General features: G+C 37.7%; 4 protein-coding genes across 8 annotated transcripts; all 4 read right to left on the bottom strand.

The window, feature by feature from the left end:
- Positions 1–368: 368 nt before the first annotated feature.
- Positions 369–5890, bottom strand: LOC131135950 (uncharacterized). Of its 3 annotated transcripts, none has more exons than XM_078793580.1 (7): positions 5869–5890; positions 5677–5762; positions 4207–4305; positions 3340–4131; positions 1355–1503; positions 1132–1241; positions 369–1045 (listed from the first exon to the last, which is right to left on the bottom strand). In XM_078793580.1, the coding sequence occupies exons 2-7, from the start codon at positions 5744–5746 to the stop codon at positions 910–912; spliced, it is 1356 nt and encodes a 451-aa protein (XP_078649706.1). In that variant the 5' UTR covers positions 5747–5762; positions 5869–5890; the 3' UTR covers positions 369–909. The 3 variants fall into 3 exon arrangements, with proteins under 3 accessions (XP_078649706.1, XP_057938371.2, XP_057938378.2); XM_058082388.2 differs by having other exon boundaries at positions 5677–5771; positions 5869–5889; XM_058082395.2 differs by having other exon boundaries at positions 5677–5754; positions 5869–5883.
- A 2860-nt stretch (positions 5891–8750) lies between these two features.
- LOC131136453 (CD209 antigen-like protein A) lies at positions 8751–12662 on the bottom strand. Of its 3 annotated transcripts, none has more exons than XR_013628144.1 (8): positions 11868–12570; positions 11704–11775; positions 11374–11472; positions 11051–11260; positions 10219–10364; positions 9923–10032; positions 9645–9835; positions 8751–9157 (listed from the first exon to the last, which is right to left on the bottom strand). XR_013628144.1 is itself a non-coding variant. In XM_078793582.1 (8 exons), exons 3-8 carry the CDS (start codon positions 11765–11767, stop codon positions 9706–9708), a joined length of 759 nt encoding a protein of 252 aa, XP_078649708.1. In that variant the 5' UTR covers positions 11768–11775; positions 11868–12015; positions 12644–12662; the 3' UTR covers positions 9165–9705. The 3 variants fall into 3 exon arrangements, 2 of the variants coding, with proteins under 2 accessions (XP_078649708.1, XP_078649707.1); XM_078793582.1 differs by lacking the exon at positions 8751–9157 and adding an exon at positions 12644–12662 and having other exon boundaries at positions 9165–9835; positions 11868–12015; XM_078793581.1 differs by lacking the exon at positions 8751–9157 and having other exon boundaries at positions 9165–9835; positions 11868–12566.
- A 379-nt stretch (positions 12663–13041) lies between these two features.
- Positions 13042–18227, bottom strand: LOC131136429 (uncharacterized). Its single transcript, XM_078793579.1, has 7 exons — positions 18088–18227; positions 17863–18015; positions 16948–17046; positions 16081–16872; positions 15171–15316; positions 14538–14647; positions 13042–14457 (listed from the first exon to the last, which is right to left on the bottom strand). The coding sequence occupies exons 2-7, from the start codon at positions 17966–17968 to the stop codon at positions 14322–14324; spliced, it is 1389 nt and encodes a 462-aa protein (XP_078649705.1). The 5' UTR covers positions 17969–18015; positions 18088–18227; the 3' UTR covers positions 13042–14321.
- Positions 18228–19999: 1772 nt separating this feature from the next.
- LOC131136444 (N-acetylaspartate synthetase-like) lies at positions 20000–23891 on the bottom strand. The gene is made up of 4 exons (XM_058083262.2): positions 23689–23891; positions 22511–22813; positions 21211–21375; positions 20000–20468 (listed from the first exon to the last, which is right to left on the bottom strand). Exons 2-4 carry the CDS (start codon positions 22719–22721, stop codon positions 20053–20055), a joined length of 792 nt encoding a protein of 263 aa, XP_057939245.2. The 5' UTR covers positions 22722–22813; positions 23689–23891; the 3' UTR covers positions 20000–20052.
- Between the last annotated feature and the right edge of the window lie 1948 nt (positions 23892–25839).

Raw genomic sequence — 25839 nt, forward strand, 5'->3', positions numbered from 1 at the left:
GGGAGGACACCAAGGCATTCCCAGACTAGCTGTGAGACATAATCCCTCCAGCGTGTCCTAGGTCTGCCCTGGGGCCTTTTCCTTGTCTGGAACACCTCACCAGGGAGGCGTCCGGGGACTCACCCTGGAACCAGGCCCGGGGGAGGCCCTAGTGGTCCAGCCAAGCCCAGCCCGAAGAAGCCACACTCACCACCTACGGGGTCAAGCATAAGGGTCCGGTGCATTGTGTGTTGGGTGGCGGTCAAGGTCAAGGGAGGGTGCCTGGGCGACCTGGTCTTCGGCTGCCAAATCTGGTTCCTTTGAATTGTTAGATTTCGAAATACTATCTATAACCAAACACCAAAATTCCAAAGAAAGAATGTTGAAAAAATTACATGAAAATCTTAGTTTTCGGAATTTGACCAATTATGTTCAGGGTAAATCCAAATCCAAACCAAATCCTCTAAAGTCACAAGAACTTGGTTGGGATTTTGAACCTGAATGACATCCCCAGTTTTACCAGACTTCAACCGGGCCAACTTCAGAGGTTTCACCCTAATGCCTCTGAATTTAATATCCCAATGACATGAGAGGAAGACTTTGGTCACTCCAATCTATCTAAATCTTTTTTTAATAAAAAAAAAAAATGAAGACATTGTAAGTGTATACATCCGTGATTAACACAAAGATCTAGAGAACAAATTAACTCACCATTAACTGCAGTGAAAGAAAATTCAGTGTTATCTATGAATATAGCTGTGGGTGATTAGCAAATCCCCATTGTTTGAGGTTTTCTCAGGTTGAGTAGATTTAAAATGTAAAAAAAAAAAAAAAAAATTCGAATTTTTTTTTCGAACAAACCAAAAGAGCTACCATACTTTTTTCATAGTTTGGCCGAAAAATCCCGTACTTACTTAAATGTAAGCGTTGCTACATCTCACACACCCAATTTTTCTTTGAACTACATTTCTCATCGTTCCATTCAGCCTTTCCTGATGAGCGGTACCAAAACTCCACGCAGTCTTGGTCTCCATTGTAACTGTTGGGCTGGTCGTCAGCCCAGAACCTGCATCGGAAACAAACAAACAAACAAACAAACACTGTCAGACCCAATCATGGCCAATGTAAGAAATTCCTGGTTTTGTCACTCACGATATGGTCAGAGAAGTCCCATCCACCCACTTCCACTGGCCCTCTACACCCTGATCAGTCAGTCCCATCCAGACCTCTTTGCTACTTGAAAACAAGCCATTCACAAATTCCTAATAAGGAAGAAAAAAATTATATCGGATGCTTAGAAGTCAGTATTTTACAGTACTGAGTCGGAGTAGTCGTCATAGAGAAGCCATAACAACAAATCAAAGGGCCAACCCACCATTTCCTCTTTGCTGTTTATGATGACCAGGTCAGCTCCTTTTGCTTGACAGTTGCTTCTACTCAGGTACCAGGTCTTCTTGGTCAAAGTCGAAGAATAATAATAACAGCTGGTCTCAAACTTCTTCCAGCCACTCGGACAGTTCTTAGCTGTAAAGGATATAAGCGTGTACTTTTTAAGCCCCACCCCATTCAAACTGTCGTGTTTCCCAGACTATAAGTTACACTTTTTTTTCATAGGTTGACTCTTCCTGCGACTTATAAATGAAAAAAACTGTTTATGTTACATAAACAGTGGACAACTTTTCTGTTCATGTTTATTTTTCGTGTAGCTGAATAAGCATTGTGTTAGCATATCTTACACCTATTCAGCCTGTTCTCTATTCTTTTATTATTGTTAGAACTTGCCTTCCAAGATGGTGAAATGTCTGTTTTGGTCAAGTAATGGTAATGGTAATGTTTTTATTTCATTTGAACATGCATCAGATTACAATTGAATGCATCCCATAATCAGTTCACAGTTCCACATGTCCAAAAGGAGTAGGAAGAAGCAAAGCGTATTAAATCCTACCCCTCCATCTGGTACTTTTACAATCAGTAACTGTTACATTTGTTCACTTCCTGCTTTCTTAATTAAATTAAATTAAATTAAATTAAATTAAATTAAATTAAATTAAATTCAATTAAATTAAATTAAATTAAATTAAATTAAATTAAATTAAATTTAATTTAATTTAATTTAATTTTAATTTAATTTTAATTTAATTTAATTTAATTTAATTTAATTTAATTTAATTTAATTTAAAACTTATTAAATCCTACCCCTCCATCTGATACTTTTACAATCAGTAACTGTTACATTTGTTCACTTCCTGCTTTCTTAATTTAATTTAATTTAATTTAATTTAATTTAATTTAATTTAATTTAATTTAATTTAATTTAATTTAATTTAATTTAATTTAATTTAATTTAATTTAATTTAATTTAATTTAATTTAATTTAAAACTTATTAAATCCTACCCCTCCATCTGATACTTTTACAATCAGTAACTGTTGCATTTGTTCACTTCCTGCTTTCTTAATTTAATTTAATTTAATTTAATTTAATTTAATTTAATTTAATTTAATTTAATTTAATTTAATTTAATTTAATTTAATTTAATTTAATTTAATTTAATTTAATTTAATTTAACAAAATAAAAAACTTATATAATAAAACGTATATAATTTAATTTCTTTTGTCACGTACCAAAGTAAGTAAGAAATAAGGAGTTAGTATGTTCTCTGTAGGCGGCATTATGAATTATCCCTACTGACCTTTTTTGCAGTACATTTAGCGCGTGAAGATTGCTTTTATAGTTATTAAGTAGTTTGTAAAATAAATTACCCGCAAAAAATGCGACTCATGCTCCAGTGCGACTTATGTATGTTTTTTTTTTTCTACCTAATTATGCATTTTTGGCCTTGTGCGACTTATAGTCCAGAAAATACGGTAGAATCACGTGTTTTATGGTAGACAGTGGTCTATTATTAGTCAAAACATTGAAATAAAAGTAATATGTAGTATTCTTGTCACTAGTCAGCAGTAATTATGCCAAACATTGAGACATTACCCTACGTTACATTACCTTAACACTGTGTAAAGTCAGCCATGGCATGTCAAACAAGGTAAAAGTGAAAAATGGTGTATAAATGGTGTGTTTATATACATTGATTAGCTCACTAGCTAGCGGCTGCGTCTAGTCCATGCAGCGTGTGGTAAACAATGAATAATAGGAGCATAAAGGTGTGTTATTTCATGTCTGCGGGGATTTTATAATGTTAAAAAAAATATTTAGAATGTCATAAGCATTTTTTCTCTGCTCTAACTACTAAGATATTCCATTTATTAATATTGAAAACTTATAAATTAATTATTGTGGTTTGGTGTGGAAGCAATTAACCGCCATAAACGAGGGACGACTACATGTGTTTTTGCGTATTACCTTTAGTTGCGTTCAGTACGGTGATGGCCGCCCTCAGCTGTTCCACCTCAGCAGTCAGGTTGGTGATGACTATTCTCTGCAGGTCTCGGTCTGCCGTCACGTTTCTCAACGTCTTTTCAAGTTCTTGTTTGTCTTCAACGGTGGAATTGTAGGAGGCCATTAATTCATCCGTGGCTTTGCTGAGTGTCGTGTACGTGGCCTGCAAATTAGCGTTCTCCAAGGTCAGATTTTGGTGACTGTCGGTAAGGTGGTCCTTCTCTTTGGAGGAGGACTTGTAGCGCTCCTGTAGATGTTCCACGTCCTTTACCAGGCTGATGTAACTCACTTGTAGTTTCTCCTTGGACCGTGTGGCGATATTGAACTGGTTCTGCAAGTGGTCCCTCTCTTTGGTCGCGGTGTCGTAGTTAGCCTGCAAAGCGGTTTTGCTCTTGATCAATGAATCGTACTTTTGCTGTAGCAGGTCTCTGCCGGTAGACAAGGCGTCATTATTAGTCTGCAACTGCTCCTTGCTGGCCTTCAGCTGCTCAAGCTCTTTGTTTAAAGCGACGTTACTGACTTCCAGTTGGCTTTGACTCTCTTTCAGTTTCTTGGATTCGGCACCAAGTAGATTGTTGTTGGTTTCTATTTGGGTTTTCATTTTAGATAGGTAGTCATAATTGTGTTGCAACTGCTCCTGGCTGGAGGCAAGATTCCTCTTCTCGTTCTGTACGGTCTTCAGGTTCTCTTGTAAGTTGTCTTTCTCCATTCTCGTGGCTTCCAACTTATTCTCCGTGTCTTTTCTTACTCCCCAGTCTGCCACGGAAGAAATGAAAACATGTATGGTCCATTGTAGGACTTTTTGATAAAGATGGCAAAAGAGGTACTCACAATGGACCGATTGACCGATGAGCCCGGTCACCAGGACAACACACAGCAAGCCAAGGAAGAGCGTAGCAGCCCTGAAAGGACTGTTTTTCAATGCATAAACTAAACGACAAACATGAACCGATTTTTAATATTGCATATTTTAGTTAGAGAACAATCATGACCGCAGTAAAGACAGCAGTTGATGTCTCATTCGTTGACATCCTTGTGATATTTTTTTTGTCTTATACTGATTGAGGCAACTGGAAGCTTGGAAGCTGGAAGATGTTTGACCTTTCATTTGAGTTTTCATTGACAATGATGTCCAGTGGCGTCATTATACTGCTCACATTGTTAATTATTTCATTTAGTTTAGCTGTTGCAAATTTATGATTTATTACTTTCAGCACCTGGGTTCCGAGAGGACGGAAATTTCATGTATGCTCTATGTCGAGCATTTATAGCATATTTCACAATAAATTTGACTTTGACTTTGATTAGGCCTGTTTTGGGGGGCTACAGATATTTTTTCATTGATTTTTTTTAAAAAAAAAATGATTTTTTTTTACATTTCATGTTCTTAAGCCCCCCTAAATAATTTGATATTTTTTATTGATTTTTTTTTACAAAAAAATTCTGACAAATTTCATGTTCTTAAGCCACCCTAAATAATTTGATATTTTTTATAGATTTTTTTCAACAAAAAAAAATTCTGACAAATTTCATGTTCTTAAGTCCCCCTAAATAATTAGATATTTGTAATAATTTTTTTATAGATTTTTTTTTACAAAAAATCTCTGACAAATTTCATGTTCTTAAGCCCCCCTAAATAATTTGATATTTTTTATTGATTTTTTTTTTTTACAAAAAAATCTCTGACAAATTTCATGTTCTTAAGCCCCCTAAATAATGTGATATTTTTTATTGATTTTTCTAAATTGATTTTTTTTAACCAAAAAAATCTCTGACAAATTTCATGTTCTTAAGCCCCCCTAAATAATTTGATATTTTTTATTGATTTTTTTTTTTTACAAAAAAATCTCTGACAAATTTCATGTTCTTAAACCGCCCTAAATAATTTGATATTTTTTATTAATTTTTTTAAACAAAAAAAATCTCTGACAAATTTCATGTTCTTAAATCCCCCTAAATAATTTGATGATATAGTATAAAATGATGATATAGTGTAAGTGTTTTGCCACCAGGAAGGCAACAATCATTTATTGTCCTTCTCGCAGGACGGCCATTCTATTGTGATCTCACCTAGGGCAGACACACACCAGGGACATAAATAGGAATACTCCACGTGTCAAATGAAGAACTAAAGAAACCTTTTGGATTAAAGGTCTTCGATAATTGAGAAGCCTCCAGGTGCACCCATTTGTGGATGACCTTGACCGGGATGACTGACGATGAGGAGATAGAATTCTACCAACAGTAGCTTTACATATACAAATGAATATACATATGTCAAGCAGTTTGGTGATCCGTTACCTGAATGTCGAAGCTTGGCGCCATCCATTAGAAGATGCTTGTAGCCACCATTCCCATCCTGGACGTCCATTGTTGTCGCTGCACAACTTTTGGGACTTAACAGTCAGTTTTATTTTTGAAGCAAATAGTTGATAAGTGGCGCTTGGGCATTAATATTTGAGGCAATTACAGATATAAGGGAAGAAAACTTACCGCTACTCGAGGAGAAGTCAGTTTCTGGTTGCACGGATCTTTTTCCGCGCTTGTGATCCTGACAAATGAAGCAGTTTACTTTGGAGAAGAAATGTATGCAAACCGCAGCTGCTTATTTCGCAACATGAAACAACATCAGGAAGAAGCGATTTCACAAACCAAAGATGCTGAATGGGCAGTTTTTATACCGTCTTTCTATGAAAAAAAATACTATGTATAGCTGACAGTGGGAAATCGTACCGGAGGCTGGAAATGGCTGGACTGAAAGAGGAAGCCAGAGTACCCGGAGATGGGTGGAAGACACATCCCGACAGCCAGACCAATATCCTGTTGGACTTCCAGATCCAACTTCAGGGTAAAATAGTTCTCTGCTTGGTCCATGACGTTAATATTGTGGTTTATTCAGTCATTCATTTTCTACCGCTTTTTCTCACGAGGGTCGCGGGAGGTGCTGGAGCCTATCCCAGCTGTCTTTGGGCGAGACTGGTGGCCAGCCAATCACAGGGCACATATAGACAAACAACCATTCACACTCACATTCATACCTATGGACAATTTGGAGTCGCTGATTAACCTAGCATGTTTTTGGAATGTGGGAGGAACCCGGAAGTACCCGGAGAAAATCCAAGCTAGCAGAGTGTTAGCATGCTGTGCTAGCCTTCATCTCCCTCTATTCAACCAACATTTAATCAGTGAACTTTTAAATGTTTATCATGTGTTTATCATGTGTTATAAGTGTGGTTAGCGCGCAAACCTCACAGCTCGGAGCTAGGAGCATGTTCTCCCCGTGCATGCGTGGGTTTTCTCTGGGTACTCCAATTTCCTCCCACGTTCCAAAAACATGCTAGGTTAATTGGCGACTCCAAATTGTCCATAGATATGAATGTGAGTGTGAATGGTTGTTTGACTATATGTGCCCTGTGATTGGCTGGTCACCCCGCCTCTCACCCGGAGACAGCTGGGATAGGCTCCAGCACCCCCGCGACCCTCGTGATGAACAATCACAGTGAGACTGTAAAAGATGGCCTGTGGTAAAACTCCCATTAATCCTGTTTTTATTATTATGGACCAGTGATGCTGCTTATTTGCAGCCATGGCAACCATGGCCAATGAAGTAATTTGCAAGGAAGCACTGGATAATGGGAAGTCAAAAGTAAAAATAGATGTTTTTTTTATTTTAAACTCATGTTGGTATATATTTTATTTACTTACTTTTTGAGTGTTAAGTTGCTGTGTGGTGATTTTCGAGTTGACGCCTTGAGTCAGACAGTTATATTGAGTCATGAGTCTGTTGAGTTTTCTCACAGCTCATGATGGGCTCCCGTCAACGACAGAGCGACCTGATCCTCCAAGACTCATGCGCTTCACAATATTTTTTTCATGACGTGGACATCTGTGGCTTATATTCCGGTGTGGTTTATATATGTACAAATCTGTTTTTCTCTCTAAATGATTTTAAAATGGCGAGGACCCCAATGTATGTATATATCATGCAGATTTCATAAGTGTTGACACAATGAATGAGAATCCACAGTCTTTTTTTTATTTAAAAAAATTTATACATCCATCATAACACAAAAATCTGGAGGAATAAAAGCAAGAAAATCTAACTCAACATTAACCATACTGTGAAATGTTTTTTAATGTCATCTGTGATTCAAGTTGTGGATGATTTGCAAGGTTTTCTCAGGTTGTTAATACATTTTTAATGTTAAAATAAGTCAAAGAATTTCCCTTTTGAACATGCCAAAACAACTACAGTGGTGCCTTGGTTAACGTCACTCATCCGTTCCAGAAGGTCCGACTCAAACCAAAACGGACTCTAACCAAAGCTAATTTTCCCATAGAAAATAATGGAAATCCGCCTAATCCATTCCAGACACCCACAAATCAAAACAACTACAGTGGTGCCTTGGTTAACGTCACTGATCCGTTCCAGAAGGTCAGACTCAAACCAAAACGAACTCTAACCAAAGCTAATTTTTCCATAGAAAATAATGGAAATCCACTTAATCCATTCCAGACACCCACAAATGTTAACAAATAACACAGTTTAGAGATGCAAAAATAATTAGAAATGACAAATAAACATTGAATGTCACTTTTACAAAAATGTTGTCACATTTATTTACCCCTGAAAAGATGACAGATTTATTTTTAAGTCATTGCACCGTTGTCTCGGTACAGCCCATCGCCCATGCTCGATAACGCTGAACGAACGCAAATATTTAGCTGTGCTAATCGTAACGGATGTTAACCAAGGTTAAATGTAAGCTTTTCTCACGTTGTTAATACATTTTGAATGTTAAAAAAGTAGAAGAATTTCCCTTTTGAACAAGCCAAAACAACTACGTATAACAGTGGTGCCTTGGGTAACGTCACTCATCCGTTTCAGAAGGTCCGACTCAAACCAAAACAGACTCTAACCAAAGCTATTTTTCCCACAGAAAACAATGCAAATCTACTTAATCCATTCCAGACACCCACAAATGTTAACAAATAACACAGTTTAGAGATGCAAAAATAATTAGAAACGACAAATAAACATTGAATGTCACTTTTACAAAAATGTTGTTGCGAAAAATGTAAATGTAAAACGAGACGGGCAGAAAGACAGAGTGACACTCTGTCACATTTATTTACCCTTGAAAAGATGGCAGATTTAAGAAGTCATTGCACCGTTGTCTCGGTACAGCCCATCGCCCATGCTCGATAACGCTGAACGAACGCAAATATTTAGCTGTGCTAATCATAGCGGATGTTAACCAAGGTACCACTGTATTCTTTAAATGTAAGCTTTTCTCACGTTGTTAATAAATTCTGAATGTTAAAAAAAGTAGAAGAATTTCCCTTTTGAACAAGACAAAACAACTATAACAGTGGTGCCTTGGTTAACGTCACTCATCCGTTTCAGAAGGTCCGACTCAAACCAAAACGGACTCTAACCAAAGCTATTTTTCCCACAGAAAACAATGCAAATCTACTTAATCCATTCCAGACACCCACAAATGTTAACAAATAACACAGTTTAGAGATGCAAAAATAATTATAAACGACAAATAAACATTGAATGTCACTTTTACAAAAATGTTGTTGCGAAAAATGTAAATGTAAAACGAGACGGGCAGAAAGACAGAGTGACACTCTGTCACATTTATTTACCCTTGAAAAGATGGCAGATTTAAGAAGTCATTGCACCGTTGTCTCGATACAGCCCATCGCCCATGCTCGATAACGCTGAACGAACGCAAATATTTAGCTGTGCTAATCATAGCGGATGTTAACCAAGGTACCACTGTATTCTTTAAATGTAAGCTTTTCTCACGTTGTTAATAAATTTTGAATGTTAAAAAAAGTAGAAGAATTTCCCTTTTGAACAAGACAAAACAACTACAGTGGTGCCTTGGTTAACATCACTCAAACCAAAACGGACTCTAACCAAAGCTATTTTTCCCACAGAAAACAATGCAAATCCACTTAATCCATTCTAGACACCGAAAAATGTTCACAAATAACACAGTTCAGACATGCAAAAATAATTAGAAATGACAAATAAACATTGAATGTCACTTTTACAAAAATGTTGTTGGGAAAAATGTAAATGTAAAACAAGACGGGCAGAAAGACAGAGTGACACATTCACATTTATTTACCCTTGAAAAGATGGCAGATTTATTTTTAAGTCATTGCACCGTTGTCTCGGTACAGCCCATCGTATCTAACTCTGAACAAACGCAAATATTTAGCTGTGCTAATCATAGCGGATGTTAACCAAGGTACCACTGTATTCTTTAAATGTAAGCTTTTCTGAACTTGAACTTTGAACTGCTTACATAGCTACATCTCACAAACCCAATATTTTGCCATATGACATTCATCGTCGTACCATTCAGCCTTGTCTGATGAGAAAAACTCCACGCAGTCTTGGTTTTCTGTGAACCCGTTGGGCTGGCCAGGAGCCCAATACCTGAATTAAAAAACAAAACAAAACACTGCAACACATAATGTTGGTGGATTCATGTCCAAATAATACATTCATTGTTTTGTCACTTACGCTGTGGTCAGAGGAGTTCCATCCACCCACTTCCACTCGTCCTTTACACCGTGATTAGTCATTCCCAGCCAGACTTCGTTGTAACTTGTAAACAGGCCATTGACAAATTCCTAATCCGGAAGAAAAAACAGTAGCTCACCTAAATCACCTAACCCACTGGATACACGGAGTGTCGAGGAATTACTGTTTTTCGGTTTCAAATACTTTTAAAGACACATTGTGACTTACTCGATGAAAGTTATGATCTAAATCTCCTCATGTAACCCGCCTGTTTCGGGTTTCGAGAACCAACTCACCTTTTCTTCTGGGCTGTTTATGATGACCAGGTCAGCTCCTTTTGCTTGACAGATGCTTCTACTCTGGGTCCAGGTCTTCTTGGTTGTAGTAGAATAATAATAGCAGCTGGTCTCAAACTTCTTCCAGCCACTCGGACAGGTCTTAACTATAATGTATAATAATTGCAGAGATCCATTTAAAGGACTTGCTTGGTTCTTTATGCTCTTGTCATATTTTTCCGATATAATACAGTCGTCCCTCGCAATATTGTGATTGGATTATCGCTCCATCATTATATGAGTTTTTTTTTTAATTGCCGTTTTTTGGTAGACTATAGTCTATGATGGTCTATTACACGAATTATATGTAGTATTCTGGTCACAAGGTGGCAGTAATGATACAAAGCATTGGGATATTACCTTACATTGTATTACCTCAACACATGGCATGTCCGACATGATAGAGTGAAAAAAAATCCTCCTCACAGTCCATGTGGAAGTGGTATGTTTTTGGGGTCTTAACTTTAGAAGAAATACATTTTAGGCTAACTGGTTAGCTCACTAGCTAGCATAAGGCTTGCGCAATGTGTTGTAAACAATGAATAATACATTTATAAAGGTGACTACAGGCATATTATTTCATCTCTACAGGGATTTTATAGTTTAAAAAACATATTTAGAAAGTGTTAAACATGTTTTCTATGTTCTAACTATGTTCTAACTATAAAAATATTTATATAAATATATATTTGTTAACATAGAATGTAATACGCAAATTCATTTATTGCAGTTGGTTATGGAATTAATGAACCGCAATAAACGAGGGACAACTGTATGTGTTTTCCGATCTCACGTTTGATTCCTCTCAGTACAGCGATGGCCGCCCTGAGCTGTTCTACTTCAGCAGTCAGATTGGTGATAATGATTCTCTGGAGGTCTCTCTCCGCAGTCACACTTTTCAAATTCCTTTCACATTCTTGTTCCTCTTCAACGGTGGAATTGTAGGAAGCCAGTAATTCATCTGTGGCTTTGCTGAGTGTTGCGTCTGTGGCCTGCAAATGTTCTTTTTCCAAAAATCTGATTTTGAGTGTTTTTATTTACTCTCCAGTCTGCTACAGAAGCAAGTAAAGACATGATTATACAACTTTTTACAAAAATAACAAAAGATTTCCTCACCATGGTGTGATTGACCGAGGTGCCCAGTCACCGGGACAACACACAGCAATACAAGGCAGATCATGGCAGCCCTGAAAGGACTGTTTTTCAATGCATAAACTGAAGGAAAAATATGAACCTAGATTTAATATTGCATATTTTAGTTCGAGAACAATGGTGTTTCATGACATAATCATGAGGGGATCCACTGTAATATGAAAAAAAAATATTAGTCACTTGTACATGACTGGATTCTATCAACAGTAGGTTTACATGTACACTCATTATGTCATTTTAGTGTTTTTTTTCTATTCGTAATTTAATTTACACATTTCAATGGATTACAGGTACCTGAACGTCGAGGCTTGGTGCCATCCATGAAAAGTCGCTCGTATTTCCCATCCTCTGTGTCCATTATTGTCACTGCAGACGTTTAGTACTTAGTAATATTATGCAGCTTTAGCAGTATTGGCATTACTATTTCATATTACAGATATTAGATGCTATAAACTTACCACTACTTGAGACAATTTTATGAAAAAAAAAAGTTTCTCAAGAGTTACTTAGTTGGTGAAAGTTTGAACTCGAGTCAGACGGATCTTTTCTGCACTTGTGGTCTTCAGAAATGAAACAGTTTAACTTTGGAGAAGAAACCGCAGCTACCTATTTCGCAACATGTAACAACATCAGGAAGAAGAGATTTCACAACCACAAAGATGCTGAATAGGCAGTTTTTATATGGTTTTCTATGAAAAAAACCTACTGGCAAATATTGGGAAATCATAATGGATGACTACCCGGAGATGGATAGAAGACAACCATGCCAAGAATCTTCCAGATCCAACTTCTTTTACCATTTCACACCCTCTTCGGGGTAGAATTGTTCAGTACAAGGTAACATGCTATTGTATTACTGTTACATTGTTTTCAGAAACATTCGATATTATCTCTCAGAAATGTGTTTGAATGGAAACAAAACAAAAGTGTACAGAAACGTATTAACGTATTTTATTTTGGTAAACCGGAAGTACCTTATTATGAAGAGCACCCAACAGGATGTTAAACGTGTGTTCACCACCTTAGCTAAGCTAAAAACACCGAAGTGTACGTTGCCGCTGTGTTGTACAGTTCAATAAAAAACGTGAACATTTATTCCCAGCAAAGACATCCTCCTCTGTCTTCTCTTAGAAAATTTAGCTCCGCAATATTTTGGTGTGAAAGCCCTTGAAATATTGCGGAGTACGTTAGTAAGGCGCCTAGCAAAGAAATAATCTACCCGGAAGTACCTGACCTGAAAAGAAGCTGCACGTGCCCCTGAATCAGTCATCACCCACTTCTGAAGATCTACCAGCAGGGGGCACTACAGGCAAGCATACGTTTTTAAGTTGAAACGCTTGTGAACTGCATGTGCAGAATACAGTTGGTGCTTTAAGTGTTCTTTTTTTCTACGTTTGTATTCTGTCGCCCATATTTACACATTAGAATTATTCATCAGCAGGTGACACATTTAAGGACAGCATGTCACTAAAAATTGAGTCACTTGCTGGCACGATTGATTGACTTTTAGTCATTAGCTTATCACCGAAAGCACGGTACAAATGACTGTATGCAACCCTGGCTTTAGAATAAGAACACCACCATATGTTGCTAATAGCGGTTTAAATGAACACACACTGTCAAACATTCCACCAACATAGATTTTAATCCTGTAATTACTAATTGGATTATGTCAAAGCGATACATTTTTTATTTAACATATTTTTTAGGAATTTGTAATCATTTGCCAGCTCTGATATAATCTCTTATTTACCTCCAAAATTGTCATGGGATGGGGCTTTCCAATATATATTTGAAAAATTATATTGCTAATTATGGTCCAGACATGTGTTGTGTAGCTATATTAACAAAACAGAGTCTTTATTTGATCTTTTAGAGGAACATAGTGTCAATGTCAGCTAGCTGCCCCCACACAGCAGTGGCATCAAACTGCTAGCTGCCTACCTGTTAGCGTGGGCGAAATGACAGACAGATACAAATCCACGTGCACAAATATTTTTGTGGTGATTATTCACTCGCTACACAATCCAGTTTTAATATCTAATTACGCCTCACATATTTATTGAACACAAATATATGTTCAATAAATCAACTGGAGGCTAACTAGTTGCTAACTCAGTAGCTTGCTATACATCTAGCATGGGCATCTCTTATGGTGTCATTTCAATCAATTATCTTCCAACTAAGACGTCTTGTAGCTCAAGTACATCAGACATGAATGTAAAAAGAGTCAACATTTATTTAAAAATTGTTGTGGTCAGTTTATTTTACAGTGTGATTGGGTGAAGCAAAATTATACTCTTTTGGGCGGCCATTTTGGGAAGGGAGCCATCAGGTGGCACTGCGGCTCCTTTCTCATCTTATTTCCTTGCTCTCTTATGAAGAGCAGTCATCTTATCTTCCTTTTTGGTTTTTCCCTCCCAAGTTGTGTTTTCCGCTCGTAAATACCTCTTAGTATCGTGTGAGACTAGCAGGCCAGAAATTGTATCCTATAATAGTTAGCATGCAGCAGGGGTGGGCTAATATTTTGATTTGCGGGCCGTATTGAGTTAACAAAATTGTCATATATTTAACACACACATTATTTTATGCTTATAATTTTTGAATTCTTGAATTATTTGTCTAATTTTATCTGTAAAAGTGTTATATTATCAACTGTATGTTCTCATGTCCCCTTTTTCAGGATTTCACATTTTTAATTTCACAGTTTTGTTGTTTATTTTTTACTAAATAAGACATCCGACTTGCAAGTCATGTTGCCAGTTTGTATGTTAAAAGTTGAAATACTTAGAAAGCAACTGGCGGGCCGCCGGGCCGTAGTTTGCCCACCCCTGGCATGCAGAAATATGGTGGGGAAAAAAACAATATCTTTATTTTATCAAGTGTATTGTATGTTGCCCTAGCTTACGGAGCTACATCTCACACACCCAGTATCTCTGTGAACTACATTTTTCATCGTTCCATTCGGCTTTTCCTGATGAGCGATGCCAAAACTCTGCGCAGTCTTGGTTGCCGTTATAACTGTTGGGCTGGCTATCTGCCCAATACCTACATTGCAAAAAAAAACACTGTTAATAAAGCATTTACAGGATTGGGTGATTGAAGAAATCAACTGTTGTATTTCTTACGCTGTGGTCAGAGAGGTCCCATCCACCCACTTCCATTGGCCCTCCACTCCCTCATCAGTCAGTCCCATCCAGACCTCCTTGTTATTTGTAAACAAGCCATTCACAAATTCCTAGTAAAGAAGAACAATCAGTTATGTTGGTTGCGTAAGTAATTTAACACCGAAATAACCCCAATCGCCCGATCCCAACAACGTACACTACCGCCCAAAAGTTTGGGATCAAACACATTTTATCCATTTCACAAACAATTGTACATTTTTGCATAGAGGCCTACTATCAACAACTGTCAGTCCTCTGCATCAATCTCCTGGTATGGCTGCTAATCCAAGTTCATCATTTTATAAGGCTAATAGATTATTAGAAAACCCATCTAAAAAAAATCTAAACTAAAACTAAAATCTCTTACCATGCTGTTAACTACTCCCTTCAGAGGGCAGCACAAACTGGGTCTAACAAGGACAGAAAAACGCTGCACAACTGTGCAAGAAGACAAATATCTGAGAGTGTGTAGTTTAAGACAAAGACGCCTCACAGGTCGTCACCTTTTACGTTTTTATGCGCAAAAGACAAAAAGACGTGATGAAGCAACTCTCCACAAATGCATTTACTAATGAACATCCAACATCAACCCACCATTTCCTCTTTGCTGTTTATGATGACCAGGTCAGCTCCGTTTCCTTGACAGTAGTTTCTACTCAGGTACCAGGTCTTCTTGGTCAAAGTCGAAGAATAATAGCAGCTGGTCTCAAACTTCTTCCAGTTACTGGGACAAGTCTTAACTGTAACGGAAAACTCTTGGTTCATTGATGCAAGTGTTTTTTAGGGGAAAGAGCACACCTAAGAAGGGAGCGACGCATAGAAGTTTGCGTTGGTTTGTTTGTTAAAAAATCACTTGTATGATATTTAGTATTATATTTAGGAGTTGATAAGTTGATTAGAATCAAAGGTTCCAATTGGATTCCACAGAAAATGCATGCACATCATTTTTGACCCACTTATGGAAGGTTGGGGTAGTAACACAAAAACAAAAAAAATCTTAAAATGTATAAAAGGTAAGTTAAAAATGTGAATGGCATGATATCAAAAACATGTTTTTTGAGGAATACCTGGAATATGAATTTAAGCTAGCCGAAGTGAGCAACACACTTATGGTTATTTTCACAAAATAAAACACCCCTTACTTTTCCTCATAAAACAAAAAAAAAACAGTGATAAATCACTGCTTTTACTTTGAAAACAGGAAGCGAACCAACTCGCAATATATCCTCCTTGACACTGCCGATTGGTTCATCCTTGTTCAGTAAACGTTTTTTTTTCCGCGGTGACGTCATGTCGCGTTGCATCCTGGGTAATTTGAGTATGAGTAGTAAACTGATGATACATACTCAACATTTTTTGCATACTCAAAAATTGCATACTGCAATCAAAGAGTTAGTATGAGTACTAGGTAAGTACTCAGCCCATGCCCCGGATGACTCGGCACTCCTGTTCTACTTTTCAATTTCCCTCATAAAAAATCTTCAATTGTGTTTTCCCGTCTTACCTTTAGTTGCGTTCAGTACGGTGATGGCCGCCCTCAGCTGTTCCACCTCAGCAGTCAGGTTGGTGATGACTATTCTCTGCAGGTCTCGGTCTGCCGTCACGTTTCTCAACGTCTTTTCAAGTTCTTGTTTGTCTTCAACGGTGGAATTGTAGGAGGCCAGTAATTTATCCGTGGCTTTGCTGAGTGTCGTGTACGTGGCCTGCAAGTTAGCGTTCTCCATGGTCAGATTTTGGTGACTGTCGGCAATGTGGTCCTTCTCTTTGGAGGAGGTCTTGTAGCGCTCCTGTAGATGTTCCACGTCCTTTATCAGGCTGTTGAAATTTATTTGCAGCTTCTCCTTGGACCGCGTGGCGTTATTGAACTTGTTCTGCAAGTGGTCCCTCTCTTTGGTCGCGGTGTCGTAGTTAGCCTGCAAGGCGGTTTTGCTCTTGATCAATGAATCGTACTTTTGCTGTAGCAGGTCTCTGCCGGTAGACAAGGCGTCATTATTAGTCTGCAACTGCTCCTTGCTGGCCTTCAGCTGCTCAAGCTCTTTGTTTAAAGCAGCCTTTCTGGCTTCCAGTTGGCTTTGACTCTCTTTCAGTTTCTTGGCTTCGGCACTAAGTAGATTGTTGTTGGTTTCTATTTGGGTTTTCATTTTAGATAGGTAGTCATAATTGTGTTGCAACTGCTCCTGGCTGGAGGCAAGATTCCTCTTCTCGTTCTGTACGGTCTTCAGGTTCTCTTGTAAGTTGTCTTTCTCCATTCTCGTGGCTTCCAACTTATTCTCCGTGTCTTTTCTTACTCCCCAGTCTGCCACGGAAGAAATGAAAACATGTATGGTCCATTGTAGGACTTTTTGATAAAGATGGCAAAAGAGGTACTCACAATGGACCGATTGACCGATGAGCCCGGTCACCAGGACAACACACAGCAAGCCAAGGAAGAGCGTAGCAGCCCTGAAAGGACTGTTTTTCAATGCATAAACTAAACGACAAACATGAATCGATATTTAATATTGCATATTTTAGTTATAGAACAATCATGACAATAATAGACTCAATAATGAAAGAAGGAACACAGTGGTAACAACCACATTTTAGTCACTCGCGCCAAATAAACAGAGATGATTCAGTATAGTCCCGTTTATTGCACAATGATGAATAAATTCATCAGTTGCTTAGAGAGTGTTGGTGCATGTCATCAGGTTGTATATACGTATGGCGAATGTAGAGTTGATCATCCAGGTGAGCCTACATATATGGCCTGAGGGGTAAAAACCATGTGACCTCCTGTCAACCACACCCGTGCCCTGTCACTTCGGCGCTTAAATAGTATGCCAATAGAACCAAAATAAACCAAATAAAATCGAGTAAATCGAAGCGTAATTGGCTCCTACAATGGGATTTTTTTTCATTATATTAAAATTAAAATTAAAATTAAAATTAAAATTAAAATTAAAATTAAAATTAAAATTAAAATTAAAATTAAAATTAATTTAAAAAACTCAAATTATATTAGGAAAGCAGGAAGTGAACAAATGTAACAGTTACTGATTGTAAAAGTAAACTGTATTATGGAAAGCAGGAAGTGAACAAATGTAACAGTTACTGATTGTCAAAGTAAACTGTATTATGGAAAGCAGGAAGTGAACAAATGTAACAGTTACTGATTGTAAAAGTACCAGATGGAGGGGTAGGATTTGATAAGCTTTGCTTCTTCCTACTCCTTTTGGACATGTGGAACTGTGAACTAATTTAATATTTTCTATATCTACATAATCAGAAAGTGTTGTTTAGTTACCTGAATGTCGAAGCTTGGTGCCATCCATTAAAAGATGCTTGAAGCCACCACTGTCATCCTCTATTTCCATGGTGGTCACTGCAGAGGTTTGGTACTTAACAGTCATTTTTGCGTCTGCTTCCGCTTTCTTTTGGAAGTAAGTAGCTGACCCAGCTTTGACGGTATGAATACTTGCATTAATATGTGATTACATGCGAATGGCAGACATACGGAAATAAAACTTACCACTCTTGGCGGAGGATGGTTTTACAAATCCGCCAAAGTAGCTCTCTCAACAGATTGTGGAATAGTTCCTGGTCAGAAGTTTGAATTCCAGTCACGCCTCGTACACGGATATCTATGCCGCGGTCGTGATCGCGATCGTGAGAAATGAACCAGTTTACTCTGGAGAAGAAATGTATGCAAACTGCAGCTGAGTGTTTCACAACATGAAAGAATATACGGAAGAAGCGATTTCACAAACCGCAAAGATGCTGATTGAGCAGTTTTTATACCGTCTTTCAATGAAAAAAAATGTTTGAGTCAGTTCTTTAACTTCTTTATTACACAAACAGTGTGAAATACGCTGCTTAAATGCGTTCATCAAGGTGACTAAACATCCTGATTTCCCAGCGCATGTCCTGTGTTCTTTAGAAAGTGAAGAAAGCAGAGCCGAAATGTTGCATACGTAGTTTTCCATGCAAAGTTCGAGAATATGTGAACCAGTATCAGCCTGCAGGAAGCTTTCAAGTACAATAATGAAAATAAATACATGTAAAAAATACCAGTTGAGTTTGCTAACCTTCAGATAGACTGTAATATGGACTGTATTGTTACCGTTTGGTCTAGAATGCTGATACCATGTGGGAATACATCAAGCTAAGATTTCGATAAATATTTTATATTGTTGATACACAACCTCAAATTAATTCATGCCAACACTGTTTTCACCGCCACGCACATCAAACAGTGACATGATAATCTTTCTGGATCTGTAATCATTTTCTGCTTTTATTTGTTGTAGTTCCTGTCTAATTTTTACAAAATAAGACACATTAAATCATTATAATGTTGCCCCTCTCCCTCACCCAACATTTTGCCCATCATCCACAATCCTTATGTGAAAATGAAAACATGCTTTTCTCTTTTCTGTGTGGCCTAAAAATATACAAACAGATTAAAAAAAAAGTAATGGGGCGCACCTACGCCGCTGAAAAATTAATTCATTCATATAGACAAACAACCATTCACACTCACATTCATACCTATGGACAATTTGGAGTCGCTAATTAACCTAGCATGTTTTTGGAATGTGGGAGGAAACCGGAGTACCCGGAGAAAACCCACGAATGCACGGGGAGAACATGCAAACTCCACACAGAGATGGCCGAGGGTGGAATTGAACCCTGGTCTCCTAGCTGTGAGACATGTGTGCTACAACCGTGCAGTGTGATGATCACATATTTAGAAATAATTACTAGGGATGTCCGATATTGGCCTTTTTGCCGATATGCCGAAATACACACTGATACCGAAATGCCGATACCATTATCAGCCAATCTCGATATGTGTACCATGACATGTCCCCTGTGGTGAAATGAACACATATACAGTATGTGTTGTATTAACACATTATCACATTGCTTTTCATAATCTAGAAAAAAATACGATATAATGTCACATATTTATGCTGATATCAGGCCAATAATTATCGGACATCCCTAATAATTGCCCATTTAGGGAGATGTGTTTTCTGTAAGCCCACAAACACTCAGATATACCCAAATGCCTCACTTGCACCATGCATGGTATTTTGTGGATGTTCTACGAACAAATAAACCACAACCACATAAATCATAAATACGATTAAAGGATTCCCTGGCTGGAATCTGACTATAGTGTCCCAACTCTTAAAGAACCACTATCCATTCTTCAGAGACTGAGTCACCGATGTGTGGGTGCTGTGTTTGTTGACACACTAGTTGGTTGGCCGTGCGATAACCGAGACTGTTTACGAAAACTGAAATTTCTCGAAAATCGTGGTGTAAGGAAACGTTTGAACATTTGACAAAGTTTGTAGCCCTTATGTGTCATCCAATGGACTACAACAACACTGTATTCAGACAGATACACTTTTATGAATCCCCATCATCTGCTATTATTCGTCCGGTCACATGATGTTGGCTATCCCATGAATTTCAATAATGATGACTATGTTGTCAGCACTCCTACAGAAGTCTGTGGGTGGCGATGTATGGCTATATTTTTCACTTCCAGGCTGTAGTAATGGTGGCAGACCCTGTAAAATATTCTCTCGAAAAGAGACAACGTTGCACCGGGGGTGATATACCCATTTGTGACGCCAGTACATTGAAATCCCAGTCGTCGGTAGAGCTGGTGGGCGGAGGGTGAGTAGGCTGTGGTTCCCAGGACAACAGTCGAGTATCCCCGAGTGATGGCAAACTCCAGAACTTTCCACCCAAGGACCAAACCCACTCCACGCCTACGAAACCTGCCGTCAACTGACATGCGCTTCAGTTCGACGGAACTTCTCGTGTCCTGCTGGCCGACTGCTGCTACAACACCCACCACCTGGTCTTCCAGAACTGCAACCCACAGGCGGGAGTCTGAGGTGGGGTTCAAGAACACAAGACCAGTTCATGAGTGAAGGACAAGGAAAGAAGATGACATTCCGATGTTCACTTTTCCGATGTTCACGCAGTCGAATCGTTGAGCTGCATAAGCAAGGCTTCTCACAGCGCACCGTTGTTGCAGAGGTTGGACGCCGTAAGAAACTTCTTCAAATATCTCAGCCCTGCAAAAATTTCACCAGCCATCAGCCGGCGTTACAGATTGTGCAGGGGTGTCAAATGGTATATGCCTATGTGGATGCAGGGGTCATCCCTCGTAACTGAAGGCCCCCTCCACCTGGTACTTTTACAATCAGTAACTGTTACATTTGTTCACTTCCTGCTTTCCTAATATAATTTAAGTTTTTTAAAATTAATTTTTAAATTTAAAATTATTTAAAAAAATTAAAAAATACAAAAATAAAACATTTAAAACATTTTAAACACTTTAAACATTTTAAACATTTTAAACATTTAAGCATTTAAGCATTTAAAACATTTAAAACATTTTTAATGGCTGGTGAAAATTGAAATTTTTTTAATAAAAAAAAAAAATTGTCACGTTTTTTGGCATCCCTCATGACTGAAGGCCCTCGTTTGTGTGGTCTATTTTAACAAGACAATTCACTGCACTTCACTAAGGACTTCTTTCAGAGGATAAGATCAGGATGGACCATCCTGCATGTATCCATGATCTACATTGAGAACATTTGGGAATGGACGAAAGGACGGGACTTACTTGGTGATTTCATGTAAAATTCTTCAATGTGACCCATGTCTTTCTTCATGGCTTGCTTCAGGTAAGCATGGATCACACGCCTGCTGCAGAAGTAACGGCCACACAGCACAACGGCAGGGAGGAGTCCTATCACCCACCAACACGCCGTGACCACAAAGCCTACAACTGACCGTGGAAAGATAAGTGCATATTTTTCAGTTATAAATAATACACACATCAGTGGAACCATGTGTTCCAACTATGCCCTTGAAACCCCTGACACAGATGAGCTAAAGGAAATAGAAGAATGCAAACATAGTATTCATAAACACAATATATTTATATTTTTATATTTTAAACATGAATTGCTTGCAATGGCAATTAAAGAGAGAAGGGTAAAGTTCCAGAGCTGATTCTAATTGAGTAATTCAAACAATCACTTTTAATGCAAATATTGAGCTGAAATTAGAGGAGAAGGTCAACATATGATAAAACCAACTTATTGGGCTGGAGAAGAACGTTCTAGACCAGTGATTCCCAAAGTGTGGGCTGCAGCCCCTTGGTGGCCCGTGGTGGTACTGCAGGTGGACCATGAGAGATAAAAAATGAAAAATCACATTAAAATCACATTAAAAATGTGATTCATTCTTGCAAATATTATTAAAAAAATATTTTTATTGTAAAATATTTATTGCATGATTAAAAACAATATTTATAGGCCAAAGTAATAACCTATTGACTGACACAATATTTTAGGAACCTTATACAGTTTATGATTGGAACGTAGCTCTCTGGTCATCATGCCAGTCTTGACTGCAGTTATGAAAAGTATGAGTATTATACTTAAGTATATATAAAAAATATAAAAAATTAATAATAAGTATTATTAATATATGATATATTAATATATATAATAAATGTAAATTAATCATATATAATAATAATAATTATTATGTATTAATATATAATATATGAATTAATATACACTGACAATATAGATATATTAATTAGAGTGACAATTAATATACATACAATATATATTAATATATTACATATTAATATAAATGGTTAATATAATAATAATATTATATTCTAATATTACTATTATTAAGAATATTTGTATTATTATTATTATTGTTATTATTATTATTACGTTAAGTGCTCTGAGAACGCAGCATTTCGTCTATGTACTGTTTATAGGACAAAGGTGGGCCACAGACATTTTTTAGATTTTCAAGTGGGCCCTGAGTTGGTACAGTTTGGGAACCCCTGTCCTAGACTATAAATGCTGTAACGCGTATACAATGTATGTGTCCAGTACCTGCCATAGCTGAATAGAGCAGGAGACTCTCGGGATGACATCTCAGGCCTCTGAAGGCCGTGTCAGATATCATCTCCATCAGCCCCTCGTAAAAGATGCGTTGTACGTGCACTTGGTCCTTGGGCTCAAACTCGCGTACGACCACACTTGGCAGCTCAGCTTCTATTCCAGTTTGTGTTGTTGTTGTTGCGTCCAAGGATTTGTCCGCCATAGCAATGTTTCAAGTGCTCAGTGTTTCAGTGCTGCTGCTTGTAGAAGATGTTTGTTTGTGCCTCTGATTGATTGACAAGATGGCCAGGATCTCTGCAAGCAAAGTAAGTCGTCACATAGTAAAATCATCCAGCAAAAAAAATAACTGTCTGACATATTATTATTGTTATTATTATATTATAGTAGACTCATACATTCTGCGACCTCCAGTGAATGGTGAAGAAAACATATGTAACTGATACGCCCGTGAATGCATTTGTTGGATCTAACTAATAACTAGTCACAGCACATCACAGTGGTGCTTTCAAGGACCGCCAGACAAAATTGGAACTCTTAACGCTTGAGGAAAACAGCAGTGAACCATTAAGTCATAAACACATCAAATCTGACAGCTTTTTTTAGTAGGAAGAAGCAAAAGCTTATTAAATCCTACCCCTCCATCTGGTACTTTTACAATCAGTAACTGTTACATTTGTTCACTTTCTGCTTTCCTAATATAATTTAAGTATTTTATTTAATTTTAATTTTAATTTTAATTTTAATTTTAATTTTAATTTTAATTTTAATTTTAATTTTAATTTTAATTTTAATTTTAATTTTAATTTTAATTTTAATTTTAATTTTAATTTTAATTTTAATTTTAATTTTAATTTTAATTTTAATTTTAATTTTAATTTTAATTTTAATTTTAATTTTAAAATTGTGTCTCATACCGAAGTACGAGGTGATATGACCAGGCAATGACATAATGGGTACCATAGTAACTGTCAATGTAGTAATATATTTTATTTTAATTTTTATTTTAATTTTTTAATTTTTTGTCACGTACCAAAGTACGAGGTGATATGACCATACAATGACATAATGGGTACCATAGTCACTGTCAATATAGTAATATATATATTACATCATGACTGTGATGAATAAACATTAGCGACATTAGCCAAAAATAAATAATTGGTACTTACCAGAAGCAACCATTTAAAACGTAAACGACGCCTTAGCTGCTGGTGAGCACTCTTGAAGTCGGTTTCGGTTTGAAAGAAAATACACCAGCGATGGCTTCCATCCTGACTTCAGTGGAATGTCAGAGACACCTGCAAATACTTGACTCGTCTTTTGTGTTCTCTGAGGACCCAACCAATCACCTCAACTCATCCCTCAACACCCCGGCCTCTGGCTTTGGTTTGGACTGGTCCACTTAAGATACACTTATACATTTCAGAAAAAACACATTTGCGTTTACATTTGCGTACAAGCTGGATGTTTCCTGTAGATGGAGATCTTGCCTGGTGGGGTGGGGTGGTGTCACGTTTCCTAGATAGCTCTTATCTCTTTGCATGCACATGTCTGACAAAAGCTTTCAGAGTCAAGACGACTAAGTCACTAAGTCAGCATTTAACCACTTTTCAGGTCATAGAAGCTTGTATTCGGATTAGTAGTCTTCACAGTAGAGGATCCAGACAAATTATTACTTATATCATTAATTATTATTCTGCCTTAACTGGTTGCTAGTTGGATCTCCAGTCCTCCAGTAATTGTCTTCAATCTTCAACATCACAGGGAGAACATGCAAACTCCACACAGAGATGCCAAGCGCAGAATCGAACCCAGCTCTTCCCGATCCCCTGATTGTGTGGCCTACATGCTAACCACTCGAACATCGTGCAATGATCACATTCATTCATTCATTCATTTTCTATGGCTTATTCTCACGAGGGTCGCGGGGGGTGCTGGAGCCTATCCCAACTGTCTTCAGGCGAGAGGCGGTTTACACCCTGGACTGGTGGCCAGCCAATCACAGGGCACATTTAGACAAACAACCATTCACACTCACATCCACGCATGTTATTTTGTGGATGTTCTATGAACAAATAAACCACAACCACATAAATCATAAATACGATTAAATGATTCCCTGGCTGGAATCTGACTATAGTGTCCCAACTCTTAAAGAACCACTATCCATTCTTCGGACACTGACTAACCGATGTGTGGGTGCTTTGTTTGGGCGCTTTGTTCGACACACTAGTTTGTTAGCCATGCGATAACCAAGACCGTTTACAAAAACTGATATAATATCACATATTTATGCTGATATCAGGCGGATAATTATCGGACATCCCTAATAATTGCCCATTTAGGGAGATGTGTTTTCTGTCAGCCCACAAACACTCAGATACAACCAAATGCCTCACTAGCACCATGCATGTTATTTTGTGGATGTTCTACGACCAAATAAACCACACATCATAAATACGATTCCCTGGCTGGAATCTGACTATAGTGTCCCAACTCTAAAAGAAACACTATCCATTCTTCGGACACTGAGTCACCGATGTGTGTCTGCTTTGTTTGGGCGCTTTGTTCGACACACTAGTTTGTTAGCCGTGCGATAACCGAGACCATTTACGAAAACCGATATAATATCACATATTTATGCTGATATCAGGCGGATAATTATCGGACATGCCTATAATTGCCTAATAATTGTTTTCTGTGAGAAAGCAACCTATTTCAGAGAGTAAAAAAAATATATATCTTATTAAAAATCTTCAAATTTGCAATGCTATGAAGGCTAAATGGTTGATGTGGTGCTGTGGTGTATTTAGCGAGAGGCTTTGAATAAATGCACTCCCTCCACCGACAGCAAACACCAACTGTTCCTCTGTTGGCGCAAGGCTTGTACGGGGGCTCAGCGACATCATCCACACGCAGATACACATTATCCATGAGTGATACAATAGGAAGTCACTAATGCACTGAAGTCTTTTCATGATGTGAAAATAGACATCGCGGCAGTGACGACAGAAAAAAGTGGGGGGGGCAGGACGGGTGTCGAGAGTGACTCAGATGGGAAAACTCCATAAAAGTCTGTTGAGATGAAAAAGAAACACCAGCCCAAACACGCCTGTGACATGAGAGTGGGATCAGTTGGATTCTATATTTACCCGCTATGACGCGTGTTGGTTGTGATGCATGGAAAGTGATACAGGAGGGAATGTGAGAGTGGAGGAACGGATGCGTGGATAAAAAGAGGAGGAGATGAATATTAGAAAGAAATGATTGATCATTCCCAATTATTATTCAGTCTACGTAAAATGTGTCTCACTCATTAT

The sequence above is a fragment of the Doryrhamphus excisus genome, linkage group LG9, assembly GCF_037039965.1.
Source record: "Doryrhamphus excisus strain RoL-2023G ecotype Guam linkage group LG9, RoL_Dexc_Guam_v1.1, whole genome shotgun sequence".
Taxonomy (NCBI): domain Eukaryota; kingdom Metazoa; phylum Chordata; class Actinopteri; order Syngnathiformes; family Syngnathidae; genus Doryrhamphus; species Doryrhamphus excisus.